Genomic DNA, 16,841 nt, shown 5'->3' with positions numbered 1-16,841 from the left:
TTAAACACATTGATTGTTTTAAGGGGAGGAGGGGGATAGATTTGTGGGCTCACATTGACTGATCCATTCATAATGGAGATTCATTTGTTTATAGAATACTTGAGATGTTATACGATGTCAAAAGTGTTTGAAATGAACAGGAAATTGTGCACCCTTTTCTGAAGTGCAGCATTATCTTCATCTGTTACTCAAAAAAAGCATTTTGCTGTCTCAAAACTGTTTGCATTATGACAAATTTTGCTCTATATCTATTGCCCCTATATCAACATGATGTTACTATAACCCAGGGCCGTAGCTAGTGGGGTGAAAGGTGGTAACAATTCTAGGGGCCCACAGGTCCAGGTGGGCCCCACAACAAATTCTAAACTTGATTTTTTTAATAGGAAAGGGGTCCTGACCAATATACAGTCAGAGGGCCCAGAATACCTTGCTATGGCCCTGCTATAACCCTTTTAGTGGCCTTATACCTCCAGTGTGGGGTAAAAGGCTCCCTCACCACCTTTAAAAAAAAACCCTGAATTTTAATCAAATCAACCTTCCGTTATTATTCCTTTTCACACTAATTATGTTGCTCCATCAATATTTAATAAAAATACATACTTGAAAACAAGCACATTTTTCTTAAGGTGTGCCTTTAGCCCTGCTGTACTCTACCTTTCTTAGTGCAAGCTGCATAAAATATTTTTGAATCCTTATTTCCAATATAAGGAATGACTGGAGAAGTGGAATTTTATTGGTCAAAGGTGTGGGGACCTGGATTGTCTTGTCTTGAATTTTAATTACTTTTCTTTCATTAAAGCGTCATTGTGCAATAGTGTGTTGCTCCACAAAGCTGATGTGGTGATTAATCACTTTAATCGATCGGAATGCTGTTTCGCACCGCTGGAATGCTGCTCCCCCCGCTCAGGTGTTACAACATGCCACGCATGCGCACTGCCAGCCGTCCGCGTCCAGGTGCAATGAGTGATGCGCAGCGCCTGTGATCTGAGCATTCGCTGTTTCGCGGTGGGGACTGAACAGCTACCAAAGCAGATGTCGTTACTGGAGAGGATAGATTGGCGGGTATGTTTTTCAATTCATTAATTTATGTATTTTCTTTGTAGGTCTCTGCAGATACATTTGTATGAAAATAAATAAATAAATAAATAACACATACTACGTCACATCACCATTATATATATATATATATATATATATATATTTACAATTGCTCTATACACATTGGCCCATATCTGTGCAAAGATGGTTGGAAAAGTTCCATTTAAGTTTTATTTCTTCTGCATTTTATGTTTATGTTTTACCATTGCTTTATTTCCTAAAATGCTGTGAGAATTCCGTTAATTAATTGCTATTGAGCACCAGTAGACTTGTATTATTTATTTATTTATTTATTATTATTATTATTATTATTATTATTATTATTATTATTATATTTTTTTATATATAATATTTTTTTTTATTTGCAGAAAGTCTAAAAACAGTAAAACAACAATACTATAATAGTAATAAAAATATGATTAATTATAATAATAAAATAGCAATAAAAATAGCCTAATAACTGCAACGTTTCTCTATTGTCGGGTGTGGCAAACGTAATTCCCCGCTTGCTTCCTCTGTGTTATTATTATGGGAAGACAAAAATCAAATGCATAGAATTTCTAATTACACAGACAATCTTGAATTTTGTAACTTTGTATTGCATTTATTTATTTATTTATTTTTGCATAAATTCTTACGGCTTACAAATGAGGCACACACAAAACAAGCGGTCCCAACAACAAATTTAGTCATTTAATCATTCACTAATAAAAAGGTTCCTTTTAATTATACTGTTGTTTGGAAACGCCATCAAATTGTGCTATTAAGTAAATAAATAATTGTGCACAGTGGTGAGTGGTGTGCATGCATTCAATTAAATGTGCTTTTCACAATAAGGGCCTGCACTATTGCTCCATATCGGCCTATATGATCGTGTTTTGTCAACTTAACCTTTTTTAGGCGATTCATTTAGGCTTTTGGGTTGTTTTATTGTTTTTTTACTCTGTGCATGTTTCATAATTTCATTTATTTTATTTCAGATGAGGATATTTGATATTATAATGAGAGTTAAAGCATGATCTCGATTATTTCAAGCAATTCGTTAAATTACATATCGAATTCAGCACCGACTAAATAAAAAGAGCACGTCAACATACAGACTGTTACTGTTTTTTAGAGAGCTATAAATTGTTTTAGACATTCATGCATTCCATTATATCATCAGTGGATGTTTACGATGTCACCAGATGTTTCTCGACGCAAAATGTCGCTCGCGTTTATAATAGTGGATCGAAATATCTCGCAGCAGTTTCACCAAAAGCGAATCCCACCCGCTTCTGTGGTTTAAAGAGAACACAGGCGTTTAAGCTCCCTGTACTTACACACATTTAGGATACAACAAAAGCGGCGTCCTTTATCGCAGTCAAGCGCGAGCTGAGACTGTAAATAACCGCAGGCGCTTTTGCCCCGGGATTATATTTAATTCACCTGCATTAAAGGAATTAACAGACAGGTGAGTCTGGCCTGAGGACTCTCACTTAATTATGTGTACGTTTGTTTATTATCTATTTTCTACTTTCTTTCTTTCTTTCTTCGTTTATTTTCGATAGATTTGGCTTTCAGAAATGTTGCTTGATTTTATTATTCAAATGAATTATTATCTATTTTCTCTTTTTCTTGCTTTCTTGCTTTCTTTCTATGCAATACATTTGGCTTTACTTTATTAATCATTATTATCATTGTATTAACTATTAGCTTATTTTATTATTATTATATACTTTTCATTTAAAAGAAGTTAACCCTTGTGCGTCAATTTTAAAAAACGTTACTCAGAGGTCCTTAGAGCACAAAAAAGTCCGCGTCATAAAACTGCCATTAAAATATTATATATTAATATTATTTTCGACTTTCACTGACTTTGATTTTTTAAACAACATCAGTCCTGATCATAACTAAAAAAATATTCATTCATTTTCAGGATTTTAACCCTTTAAATGGCAGTTTGTTTACATAATGCCACTGTTGTTTTTTATATAATATAATATATATTTTTTATATAATATATATATATATATATATATATATATATATATATATATATATATATATATATATATATATATATATAGATAGATAAAATTATTTTTTTAATCTAAATTATCAAAATTTCAAAATGTTTGATTATCACAGTCTGGGATATGTCAATGATTAGCAACAACATTGATTTTGATGCATTATTATTTTTTTGTGCAGTGTCAGATTTAAAAATATACTCACACTCAGCACCTTAGAGGACAGAAATGTCCGCGTCATAAAACTGCCATAAAAATATTATATATTAATATATTTTTCACTTTCACTGACTTTGATTTTTTTAACCAACATCAGTCCTAAAATACTATTACCAAATATTCATTCATTTTCAGGATTTTAACCCTTTAAATGCCAGTTTGTTTACATAATGCCACTGTTGTTTTTTTACACACATTTCTCAGTACACACATACAAAACACACTCTGACATCCATACCAACACACCCACACAATTTTATCTGCATCATTTATTCACTTGTCCAGCAGTGCTCTATAATACAACAAACAGAAAATAGGGAAAAAGTTTGTATTTGCTCCATAGGCTAAAAAAAAATAAAAAAAATGGCGCCATCTGGTGGAAAATATTAAAAATGTATATTTTGAAGCCAGGGCTCCGGAATGAAAGCATAATATCATAGAATTCATGATTTTATGCTTTAATTGCACTGGGATCAAATATTACAATTTGAATGGGTTTCAATGGGGACATTTTTGTCCTGAAGGTCCTGAGTGTAACTATTTTGTGTACACAGTGTATTATAGATGTATTAAAGGAACTGAGGCATCAAAATTCCACCAAATATACACACCTTTGGCCAAATTTATGCCATTGGCATTAACAAACAAAAATGTCTCGAAGGTTGCACAAGTGTTAAGCAAACAAGGTTTTTGTTATTGTTGTTTGTTTTTGGGGGTTTTTTAAAGCTGGGGAAATACGGCGTTGTTTCTCATTTTTTTCGACACGAAATCAGGAAATTTTTGATACAAAATCTTATTGCCTAATACAAAAAAATAACTACAGATAATGTCATTAGCATAACCAATTTGGGTGAAAAGTTTCAGTGAAAAATTAACATGTATTTCAGATCTTTTGTGTGTGTGTGTGTGTGTGTATGTGTGTGTGTGTGTGTGTGTGTGTAGCATAACCCCTTTTAGCTTTAATGACAGCATGTGCAAAGAAGACAAGGAAATCTGACCATCTGTACAACGAATGAAGTCGTGACCAGAATTTGGATACTACATTTAATCACACACACACACACACACACACACACACACACACACACACACACACACACATATATGCCTATTTGTAAGATTTACGCATTTAAATGTGTTCACAACAATTCATCAAATTAAATATATTAATAAAACTAAATAAAATTATAAAACTTTAAATATTTAGGGTTTTTATTTTATTTTGTTAAATATTACTCAGTTTAATTTTTGGAATTCTGTTATAACAATAAAGAAATCAAATCTTAAACTTATTATTTTATTAAGTGTAGTGACCAAGCATTCTTAAATATGATATTTATTCTATCTATCATAATTATTATTACATTTGATGTAACTCTTAATTTTATATATTATTATTAATAATAATAATAATAATAATAATAATAATAGTTATATGTCCACATCATTATTCAATGTTTGGAGTTTTTTTTTTTTTTTTGGCCAAAAGCAACTTTTTTTCGTAACTTGTCGTCCAAGATCGCGGTACCCTCTGAACAGACGGACAGCTCTGCGATTGGTCCGTTGTTCTGACTGTGACCAATCAGTAACAGTTACTTCTTCGCTCTTACTTCGACATCACAGTAGGTCGCCGCCCACTGCTGGCTCATGCAAATATAGAAGTGAGACTTGTGCAGAGAGTATCAGCGAGTGAAGGACTGAGCAACACTTCTGTCCGTCAGAGGGAGTCGAGTATCGGCACTTCTGAAGCGGAGCGGGGCCCCTCGAATTAGTTTCTGTTAAGAGTTGCAGGACTTCGATTCATTTTCCATCAGTCTTCAAGAGTTGATGTTTGACGTCTATGCATCACGTCTCGGATTAAATTCTCGTCTGGATAATTTTCCAAAACGAATAGAAAATTCTAGACAACAAGAAACCATCTCAACAGCTCCGCACGTCCACGATTTGCGCTTGTGAGAGGCAAAATGTTGTGGAAATTAGCAGATAACGTGAAATATGAAGATGACTGTGAGGTAAGAGGGACAACCCGACGAGATAAAACAATTGTTTTGACAAAGTTTTGTCGTCGTTTATCGAGTGCATTTATATTGTTTAAAATATCACAACTAGAAAATCAGAACTGACATATGCAATTTCTGTTTCGAAAAACTATGCAAAATGTGTTCTGGTAAAGAGTTGGAAAAAGAGTTTCTATTTATTATTATTATTTTAATTAGATAACATTTTAAAATCCAATCTTGTGCTGAAAAACGACACTAGACTATTAGTGACAAGCATTTCGTTTAAATAATAAATAAAAAATACATTTAAAGATGTATATAAAAAAAAGGTTATTTAATTAGTTAATAATGACTAATTAGAAGTTGCTAAATATAAGAACTATATTAGTCAAACTATTGAAAATAATGATCATTATGATGACAGGCCTAATAATAAAAATGCAAGGCCTGATAACATTTAATTCGAGACTCATTTGCATTAATTGGCATATTTCAAATGGATTAATTTCGATAAATCTTATTAGTTTTCACTACTTTTCTCTTCCATTGGCACACTATTATTCCATTTAAGCAGCATGAGTGATTGTTTTCGAGTTTCAGTTTTCAATATGAATGAAAATGAGTGAAACTCTCAAGTCGAAAGCGTGTGGTCTCTATTTACCTGTATAGAAATGGCCCGTCGCGAACATTGTCATTCATTCTTTGTCTGTGGTGACAGTAACTATCGAAGTAACTTTACCAGACAATAGGACGGAGACACCGCGACATTAATGCACACTTTCACTCAAGTGCTGCACACCATTAAAGAAGAGAGTTTCTATTGAAATGGTGGTGCTTTATTTCAAAATAGCTGCTTTTCAAGTGAATTAAAAAGAGAACAAATTACACTGTAAAAGTTGTTTTCAGGTAAGCTAAAATGTGCCTCATGTGGTAACATCAAAATTATAACTAGTTTGATTCAAATTCAAAATGTTATTTAAATCTGAATCAACCAAATACATTACGTTTAGGCCTAATTTTGGAAAGTAACTATTAAGGTAACAATTGCATCTTTTCACCTTTTATAATGTACAAAAGTAGTGTTATTTATTACAAGGTCTTTGAGCCTGTGTATAATGTTGCATGGTAAACTTTATGCTGTATATATAGGCTAACTATATGGTTTAATATGCAAAGACTACAATTCAGTCTTTAATTTGCATGGAAAATCCCAGCTATTTCAGGAATTCTATTTTCAGGAATTTGTGAATTGTGATTGACAAATTGCCCATATCCGTGGCAATTGGCCAGGGATAAAAACATTTGACTAAGACTATTATGAAAAACAAAACAAAATAAAAACGGTCTTGCATTAAAACTTGAAATGGAAGATTATGTTTTTTTTACTTTTTTACCAAAATTCATGCTTTCCCTTTGAAGCACTTCAAATGTATGCATTTGCATGTATGTTATTGGCAGTCTGTATTTCACTTTTATCCAAAGCAACTTATAGTGCATTAAAAGGATGTCAAATAAAAATATTTAAATAAACTAATTTAAACTGACATTTTCGTATGAGTACATTTTGGGTCATTTAATGTGAAGTGCTCTCTATTTCAGCAGGAAAGACATGACGTTAGCAGTAATGGGAACTCCCGGTTACCACACATACCCACGGTGAGCCAGCACCTTTACAGCCCGCCACCGTCACTCTCACATACCGCCGGCTCAGACTTCCAACCACCGTACTTCCCTCCCCCATACCAACCCCTACCATACGCTCAATCCAGCGACCCATATTCTCACCTGGGCGACCCGTTTAATATCAACTCAATACACCAATCTACAGCGTCTAACCAGCAGCAGTCATGGCCCGGACGGCAAGGACAAGAGGCCATTGGGTCCCATGGCCGCAGTGGCCTCGCCAGCCCAATTCTGGGCTTGGAAGGGGGCTCGTCCGGGATGCGCCGGGATGGCTTCAGGAGACCAGAGCTACTCCCTCCGCATATCCACGGCATAGATTCTTTAAGCGATAACATTGGATTGCACGAGTTAGGCCACGGATTGGATGATGTTCAGGTGAGTTGATATGATGTGTTTATATGGTAATTGCATATTTATTTCTTTGGGAAGAAGTGGATAGTAAAACATTTGCAATTTGTTTCTTGCAGCACGAAGGTGATCACAGCATTGTAATTCCTGATCATACAGTCATCAAAAAAGGTTGGTTGCCTTTTTATTTTCTACCATTTGTGTGATTTCACAAAATATAATTTCTATATCTCACAAAGGCTCACAAAATATTTTAAAGTCAATCATAAAAAGTTATATGGGTCGATAAGAAATGTAAAATTATAATTATGCAATGCACTTTTGGCAAATACTCATATGAATAGGTCAGTTTATTCATAATATTTTCATTGACTATTTTTTATCAAAATGATTTTATGTTTGAGTTCATACCAATGTATCAAAAGAAGTATATATCTTGGGTCTTGTAATTGGTCACCATATCTTTAAAGTTTTTTAATCGCATTTTATGCTTTCACTAGTTGTTCACATGTTTTCAATTAATATGAAGTCCTAAATGGTGCATTCATAATAATTTAAAAATAATTATAGAAATGTTGTTTAAAATAGATTTAGATGGAGTTTTGCATGTCACCTCGCAGGTCAACTACTGTACCTCACTATAAATTTGTGAAGTGTGATTGGAAAAAATAAGACTGTGTTGTAAAAATCTTGTACACGTATAATTGCTATACCCTACAATGGCAAACATTTTGATTCTTTAAGTTGACTCATAAAAAGTTTTCATTAAACAAATATTCAATACAAGTTAAACTCATTCGACAGCATTTGTGGCATAACGTTGATTACTACAAAATTTAGATTTGTCCATCCTTTTGTTTAAAAAAAGCACAAATCTGGGTTGCAGTGAGGCACTTACAATGGAAGTGAATGGGGCCAATCCATAAACATTTCCCAAGTATAGCCACAAGATGTAAAAAATGTGCATGTTTACATGATTTATTGTGTAGAGTTATATCCAATTTTAAAACCTCGTAGCCATTCCGCAACCCTGTAATCCTGGTAAACAACCATTTCAACAACTTTACAGCTCAAATAACACACAAGTTTGAACAGAAGGATACATTTAAGTGCTATTATAAATTATAAGCTTCACATTTCTGCCTTTAAACCCTCAAAAAATTGGCCCCATTCACTTCCTCTGTAAGTGCCTCGATTGTATGTAACCTCGATTTTTGTTATTTTTTTAAAGAAAAGGAGGGACGAGGTGAAATAAATTTTTGTGGTAATCAACGTTATGCCACAAATGCTGTCGATTGAGCTTAACTTGTATTAAATCCGGAATATTTCCTCAAACTTATTCAGTGCACTTATTGCAATTGCTCAAGTATAGGTAGTTTAAATTCTATGCATAGGCATGGTTTTATCATTAGTGTGACCCTGACCCTGGTCTGATACTTAAAACAGGTTAAGGAGTAAAAACAGGCACCTTTATTGTCAGAGGAAGTTTATAGTCAGGCTCCAAATTTGGCTCTGCTTTTCCTGAAACAACGGTTTAGAAAGGCGGAGTTGAGGTGGTACTGGTTCATACATACATCAGTAATCCTTTAGGTCATGTGGTCCATTTAACTAATCTGGCGTTGATACACCAAGCATTATGCCAATCTTTCAACATGAATTGAAAGCCAAAGGGAGGAATTCTCTTCAAAATGGCAGACTGGCCATAGTTGAGGAAGTTGAGCAATCTTTAAAATGGTGTGTTTGCTCAGAGAGACGAAGCCTAGGATTGCTTTTTTTTTTTTAACGAGTTGGCCTTCTGAAACAACACTGAGCATTGATGGTGCACCGTTCTTCCCCAATACACACATAGAGAGGAAGATGAAGAAACAAGAATCAACTGTTTTTGGGGTGTGGCGGCATTTAAACATGCATGGGTACTTTGTTCAGTCATATGTTGTGACATGAAATCTTCTTGAATAAGCAAAACCCAGAGACAGTTTTGTAAGTCTGTTTGTTTTGCGAACCCACTAGTTGCTGAAGTGAATTTTGTATACTAGTGCATCTCAACTGGTTATGCTTTCACATTGGACATCAAAGTGGCGACCCAACACATTATCGAAGTTATCATCCGATAGTAAACAAAAATGTTCTTAGATTTGCAACCAAAATGCCATTTTTCATTAGTAATGAACAATTTAGTTCGATACTTCTGTCTTGCATAGTTTTTTTCATGGTTTTCCAGGATGAGGGCATGCCACTTAAACCGTACATGTTTGCATTTGACTAATTTGGCTTCCTTCTACCATGTGAAAGATACATTTGCATCAAAATACCATCAAATCGGACGCACACCTTTGATGTCAACAACAAAAGATATGGGAAGTGTCTGCGTCTATTTATTTAGCAATATTATCTATGCATAATTATATGGTCATTTGCATTGTATTATTTGCAATTAGCATTGTTTTTACCCTAACAGACCAACGGTCATGACCCACCAGTCAAGAAATACTGGTGTATGCCAAAAGCATTTGAAGATAACTTAATGAGTTCTAGTTTTGTAGGTCTTTGTAATGCCCTTTAAAAAGAAACAAACTCATAAATATATGTTAAGCATGCCTGCAAAGCACTGACATGGCACAAAAACTAGAAGAATGTTAAAATACCAAGCTAAGGAGTGTCTGAATTATATGCACGCTGTTGCAAAATGCAGTAAGATCGTCTACTGCAAAATCAATCGAATGCAAAATGTTTCGCAGCTAAGTTTTCCTAGACAAAAAATCTGTTTCAGAGGATATGTTTTTTTAAGGGCGCTTGGGGATCTTTTCCGTTTCTTGAAATATAATTATATGTGTTCCTGTGTTGCATCTACAGTATGTTTTGCACACAAGCTGATTGACAGATTCTGCTGTGCTTTTTAGTCAGTTAGTAATTTTGATGTTCTTTTGAGTCACCAGTGTGCCTTGCTGAATTAATGTTTATGTCAATATTTTAGCATCCATGATTATAGCATGGATGACTGTGCTGCAGTGTGGTGTCCCATTTTGGTTTTTATCAAAATGCATATCACATGTTTGGCTCCCATTTAGTCCATAAATCTTTTTTAAGCATCTCCAATTAATGCCATCTCAGCTCCTTGCAAAGTGATAGATAATATTCACTCTTTTTTAAAACAAACTACGAATACCGATCAAATCTGTTGACCATCAAACTATGCCTCTCATCTTCAGGTCCAGTGTCCCTGCCGAAGGGAAATGCGTTTGGAATTCCCTTCCAGAAGGAGCCTCTGCTGGGAATGGTGTCGAACCCCACAGAGGTGTTCTGTTCAGTACCGGGTCGTCTTTCTCTTCTGAGTTCAACCTCAAAGTACAAAGTGACGGTAGCAGAAGTTCAGAGACGACTGTCTCCACCGGAGTGTTTAAACGCCTCCCTGCTCGGTGGGGTATTACGCAGGTGAGCAGCTATCATACGTACTGTACATGCACACTTAGACTTAGAAACACTGTGATATATTCAGGTGTAAATCTGGGGCAAATCTCAAGAAACCTGTCAAGAACATGTCCAGGTCAGTTTTCACTCCATAATAATAATAAATAAAAAAGAAATAAGAAATTATACCTTGTATACTGACCATTAAGGTTTGTTTTGCATTGTGACACTATTCATTACAATTAAACCTAATTAAGCCAATTAAATTCTCATTACAATAATATTAAAAATCTAACTCCTTAGTGTAATGCATAAAAAAACTATATGCTATTTACATTTTAGAGTATTTGTATGTTATGGTAGTATTTGTTACATTGCCTTTAATATTTGCTGTTTTAAATAAAGAAAATAATTATATAGCATTACCAAAAATTGCTGTTTTAAAGGAACTAATGAGAATCAGCATTGCGAATAATGAGAATTACAATAAAAAAATAAAATAAAAAACATTACACAGTATGAAATTTTGGGGAATATGTGCTTGTCATGGAAATAATCTCACAATGCATAAAATCTTAATTCTCTGTTTTATTTTTATGCAAAAAGTATGATTTTTGAATGAATTGTTACCTGGACCTATCTAACCCTAACCTGGACATGTTTATATAAGATTAACCCATATGCATTTGGCAGTCGATGTGTTTATCTGAATCTATGTAGATTTGTACTATAATGCCCTGTTTGTTATGATGCTGAACAGTTGACTTTATGCCCCTTATGCCAGCATGAGATGTTTTGGAAGCTATGAAATTGGGGTGGGGGGATTTGTGATGATGTCATCAAACACCCAAGCTAATCTCAATCCCCTTTTTACTGGGAATATTTTTCAGTTCACATGTGCTGGACACAAACACACAGATATCTGTTAAGTAGGTCATAAAGCAAGCATTTTTTGGGGGGTGGGGGGTAGTAAAGGGTGATGCGAGCCCACAGCTCTAGTCATGCATATAACAATTGCGGAAACAGCAAGTGGGCATTTTGTCTGCATGTGTATGCATGTTTGTTTCGTTGCATTTTAAACGCTTGAGCTGTGACATCATTGTGTTTCATGCGCCTGTGTTTTTTGGTGAGTATTTATCCAAGAACTCTTTACAAATTGGCTTCAATATCATATAACACTAACAAAAGAAATACAATCCATGAGTTTTACCTACAATATTTGACCTTTTGCTAAGCTCCACCCACCTTAATTACTGTTGCTCACTCATACAAGCATAATAGAATGTCCCATAGGAATGAAATGGATATTTTAATTAATTAATTAAATAAAATGTGATTATAAAGTAAAAATGCATTGATATTATTCTTACGTGGGATGGAATAAATTGTGATATTGCAAAAGCATTTTATCTGCCTTTTCTTTTTTTCTTTTTTTTTTTTTTAAGAAATGGAGAAATTATGGAGAAACTGATTTAAAATGCAACAGATCACAACATCAATCATGAATTTCATTGATCTTACATAACCTTCATTTTATGATAAAGAGCTAAGTCGAAGAACGGCGGACGATCACTGAGGGAAAAACTGGATAAAATTGGACTAAACTTGCCAGCGGGTCGTAGAAAGGCTGCTAACGTCACCTTACTAACAGCCCTGGTTGAAGGTAAGCACTTTTATGTCAGTCAAATTTTACCCATGTTACATCACTGTTCCTGTAAATCCAGCCACATGCCAGAGTTTTAGCATGCTAAAATGCTAAATGCTAACAACACAAGCTTATTTGAATCATACAAATAAACATGATGACATAACAATCCAGTCTAAACCAATTTCCATACTTTTTAACTAATTTAATCCATGCTCAGTGTGCTAAATGACAAACTATTTTGGATGTTTTGAGGTTTGAATGCAGCTAACCTGTTACGTATTGGCTTTTGTTTCTGTCTGAAGTACCACATTTTTCTGTTATTGCCTGGGGGGGCACATTTTAACACACGTTCTCCTAAAGCGGGGCATGTTGTTGTCACACTTCAGTATGTCTTTTCAGCAAAAAAATAAAAAAAGTAAATATTTGAAACATAACCCTCTGATCATGAAATAGTAAAAATGGAAAATGTAGCATACAAAATTATAAAATAGCGATTAACAAATTGTATAAAATTACAACATATCAAACACATTTCACAGCTTGCTCCAATAAAAATGTGAAAATATCACCTGACCTGACATTAATGACACAATTCAACCTTGATTGTATAGTTCACTGTTGCCAATATCCAACTGCTATTACAAAACTATGATGCTATAGGAATTTTAATTGAAAGGGATTCAGAGTTAGTAGACAATTGTTAACTAGGTGTTTGAAACCATCATAGAGTTCAAAACCACTACTAGAGAAAACCAGCATTTGTGCAATTGGATATTTGCCTACAAACCTTATGGATAGTTATTGAGATACAGCCCTTGTGACAACTTTCAACTAGTCCAGGTCTCCTCTACAATAGGTATTTACAACACGTGTTCATGTAAGCAATCTTTACATTTCTTCACATTTTATCTCTGGTTTTACCTTTCGCATGAATATGGTTAAATTGGTTGAGTCACTGAGGCGTTACCGCAGAGATCACGAGTGAACTAGCACCAGAAGTGATGTAGAATATTTTTAGCACTCTCTCTTAATGTCACTATTCTCACCATTAATGTGCTCATGGGTTGGAAGCAGGGACATGACTAGAAGGCTGTGTATTTACAGACCTTCAAAGCTGAATTAGAGCTTGTTATCACATGCTAGCCAAGAGGAGAGACTGACCTTAAAGACAAGGACTGTGAATAATGTGCTAGTCTATCAGTTGGGTCTCAACAAACATTAGATGCCTTCAGCAACATCGGCTCATTAAGGACATGCAGTGTGACCATCCTTCTCCGCAAGAGAGAATCTATTCATCGCAGTGGCCCTTTGATTAGAGTGGAAATTATTGTCTATGTGATGTTACTTTGAGTCAGTTCCAAACTGATGGAGTCGACATTGACTCATGTTGGTGGCTCAGTCATATGGTACGTTAGTCATCTGATTCACATCTGATTCTGTCTGCAGGTGAGGCCGTACACCTGGCGAGAGATTTTGGGTATGTCTGCGAGACAGAGTTTCCTGCAAAAGCCATCGCAGAATACCTCGGTCGACCACACATGGAACGCAATGAGATCAACTCTCGTAAAACCATGCTCTTGGCAGCCAAGTGAGTAACCATCCATTTGTTCCTCCCATTTCATATAAAACCAGATGCTTGAAAAATGTGAAAGTGTACACACTAGGGTTTGCGCTACAAATCCATTGATGCCAGTGGGGGGATTGTTCTGCGCAAGGACATACAGGGAAAATGCAAGGGCTTGCAAAAGATACTATAGCTGCTTTTCTACCATCGGGCCAAATGGTTCGTGTTGAGAAACCGTGACATCCCTTACCAATCAGGGCTCTGTAACAAAGGTAAAAATGGGAAAGGAGGAGGTGGGAACCGGCTGAATGGTCAAAATAATATTTAATGAAACAAAAAGACACACAACACAAATGCACACATGGCAGCTGCGTGTGGCTCTCACTCTCTCGAACTGCCGCATCCCGCTGCACTTATCCCTCTCCTCAGCTGATTAGCCCGATTGGGGGCCGGGCGTGCGAAGTCACGGCCCCGCCCCGCCCTCCTCCTTGTCACAGGCTCATTGGCAAGGTAAGATACTCAAGGCACCATTAGGGGTTCCTCAGCTGCCACACAGGTGTAACCCTTTGGAGATCGACCTGACACACTTTTAAGGTGTCTCAAACATCCTATTTATGTACTCAAGAAAATTCTATATATATTTTACGAGCCTTGAAGTATTTCCCTGAAGATGGGGTTACTAGAGGATCCATTCACAGTCCTTCAAGTTCTTGCAGGAACTAAAGGTAAGTTTCTCAGGGAAAGGGTGGATCTCCAGAGGGTTCCACTGTTGGGGCAGCTGAGGAACCTTAAATGGTACCTCGAGTAGCTTTTAATATTTTCAGTGTAGGTTTAGGGTGGCCAAACTCTATGGTTTGGTGTCCCTAAGAAGTCATCCATCTGGGGACAAGTCCTCTAGTATCTCCGCCTAATCCAGTGATAATTCCTCCCTGTGATATAACAAAACTAGCTTTTCAAATCTGCAAGTGAGTTAATGCTCTTATGCTATAGCCTTTAACTGGCCATCTAATCTTTTAGGCAAATCTGTAAGGAGTTTACTGACTTGCTGACTCAGGATCGATCACCATTGGGAAACTCTCGGCCGGCTCCCATTCTCGAACCAGGGATCCAGAGCTGTCTGACTCACTTCAGTCTCATCACCCACGGCTTCGGCTCTCCAGCCATCTGTGCGGCCATGACTTCGCTGCAGAACTACCTCAATGAGGCGCTGAAACAGGTGGACAAAATGTACATGAGTTCGACTGGAGATTCCTCACAGACGTCTTCTGATGGCGGCAACAAAGTAGACAAAATGGACAAACACAGAAAGTGAGACTTGTTGAGCTAAGGATTGGACGATTCAAAGTTTCGAATACTAAAAACATTTTTGTTACGGACATATATACCAGATCTGATTCCTTATTATTGTACTGGTCGAGTCTGTTTCCGTTCTGCTTTTTGAACATCAAGGTTAAGCTTAAACTTGATGCCCTCTTTCCACGTCTTTCAGCACTTTCTCCTCCACAAAGACACATACACATTTCAATATTTAGCCTTCATGAGAGGCTTATGGCAAAGTTCTTTATCAAGCAATTCCTGTGGCGCCGCTGCATGAGCAATGCTTTAGATGAGCATCAGGAAGTTGTCTCTCTGAGGGGAACCGCAAAGAGGAAATTGTTGAGTTTCCCAAAGACACCATTTCAAGAGTTTATGTGGATTTAAAAATGTTTTTACCCGCTAACAATCTGGGAGGAGGAAATCTCATTCCTCAGTGTCCTCCTCCTTGGTGCTGACCTCCTATCGGACTTACCAGGGATGTGATTATGTTTGAGACATTATAAGTTGTTCCACGCTTGACTTCATTAGACTCAGTGTTATTGTTACTCAGTTTATGGGCAAGTTGTTGGCATGAGTGCGTGTTTTGTGTGCAAGGATGTATGATTACCATTTTAAACGACCCTAAACTCATTTGGATCAAGTAGATCAGTGAAGCATCCAGGATTTTTGCTAAATGAGAAATGCTGTTTCAAGACGAAGGACATTTAGTTGAACGTTTCCTTCGAGTTTGGCCTAAAATGTTCACAAACTAGACGAATTAAGGAATGCTGTTACAATGATTAAGATAATGTGGTCATATAAAATACCATGTGGTTGGGTGTGTGTGCTTGTGTATTTTTGTATGAGAGTACAACCCTGTTTGCGTGTATCATCTTTCCATGCCTTTAAGTCAGACTAGAAGTTAAATATTCCAATTGTCTTTCCCCAAATGTAAATATTTTCTAATTTATGTTGTAATTTAATGGGATTTGTAAATATTGGTAAAACTATGGTGTTTGGTTTAACTTTTAAAAAGACGTGTTAAGCTTTTATAAAGGGGTTTGTTTTTTTTTATCACTTAGTGGTTAGGCTGTGGGAATGATATTCTTTATAGATATGTGTAATATTGGTTTAAAGCTGCAGGAGAAGAAATAAATAAAAACCAAACTCTCTTTATTTGCATCAGCCAAGACTCCCCATTGATGACGTTTATGAGTTGTGCACTTCACTATATGCGTACCCTACCAATGAGGCATGTCAAACATGGCCAATTCATGTGTACAAAGATTGTTTTTTTTTTGTTGTTTTTTTTTCATAATAAATGGCAGCAGTGCTCACACAAAGTCGTGGTCGTCATTATGCTAAATATCAAACGGTTTAAAATCATTTCCTCGGAAGGATTTAGTTGAACAATTATCAAGGACCTACCAAACACCTGTCTTACCTGGATTACTCTTTGAATGTTTGTTTTTGCCATTTGCTCAAAACAGACCTCCTATCATTTTGATGCTTATCTCGCAAATTGGTGTGACAGCACAACAGTAATGATGTGAAAGAAGTTTCCG

At 35.8% G+C, this 16,841-nt stretch overlaps 1 protein-coding gene across 4 annotated transcripts; it reads left to right on the top strand.

The window, feature by feature from the left end:
* The first annotated feature begins 951 nt into the window (after positions 1–951).
* tfap2c (transcription factor AP-2 gamma (activating enhancer binding protein 2 gamma)) lies at positions 952–16,619 on the top strand. 4 transcript variants are annotated; one of them, XM_051706620.1, is made up of 7 exons: positions 952–1,062; positions 6,932–7,387; positions 7,480–7,531; positions 10,570–10,792; positions 12,313–12,431; positions 13,863–14,004; positions 14,998–16,619. In XM_051706620.1, the coding sequence occupies exons 1-7, from the start codon at positions 967–969 to the stop codon at positions 15,290–15,292; spliced, it is 1,383 nt and encodes a 460-aa protein (XP_051562580.1). In that variant the 5' UTR covers positions 952–966; the 3' UTR covers positions 15,293–16,619. The 4 variants fall into 4 exon arrangements, with proteins under 4 accessions (XP_051562580.1, XP_051562579.1, XP_051562582.1 ...); XM_051706619.1 differs by having other exon boundaries at positions 6,929–7,387; XM_051706622.1 differs by lacking the exon at positions 952–1,062 and adding an exon at positions 5,004–5,341.
* The last annotated feature ends 222 nt before the right edge of the window (positions 16,620–16,841 follow it).

Source organism: Myxocyprinus asiaticus, chromosome 9 (genome assembly GCF_019703515.2).
Source record: "Myxocyprinus asiaticus isolate MX2 ecotype Aquarium Trade chromosome 9, UBuf_Myxa_2, whole genome shotgun sequence".
Lineage (NCBI taxonomy): Eukaryota > Metazoa > Chordata > Actinopteri > Cypriniformes > Catostomidae > Myxocyprinus > Myxocyprinus asiaticus.
This window is presented reverse-complemented; position numbering and strand designations above follow the sequence as displayed.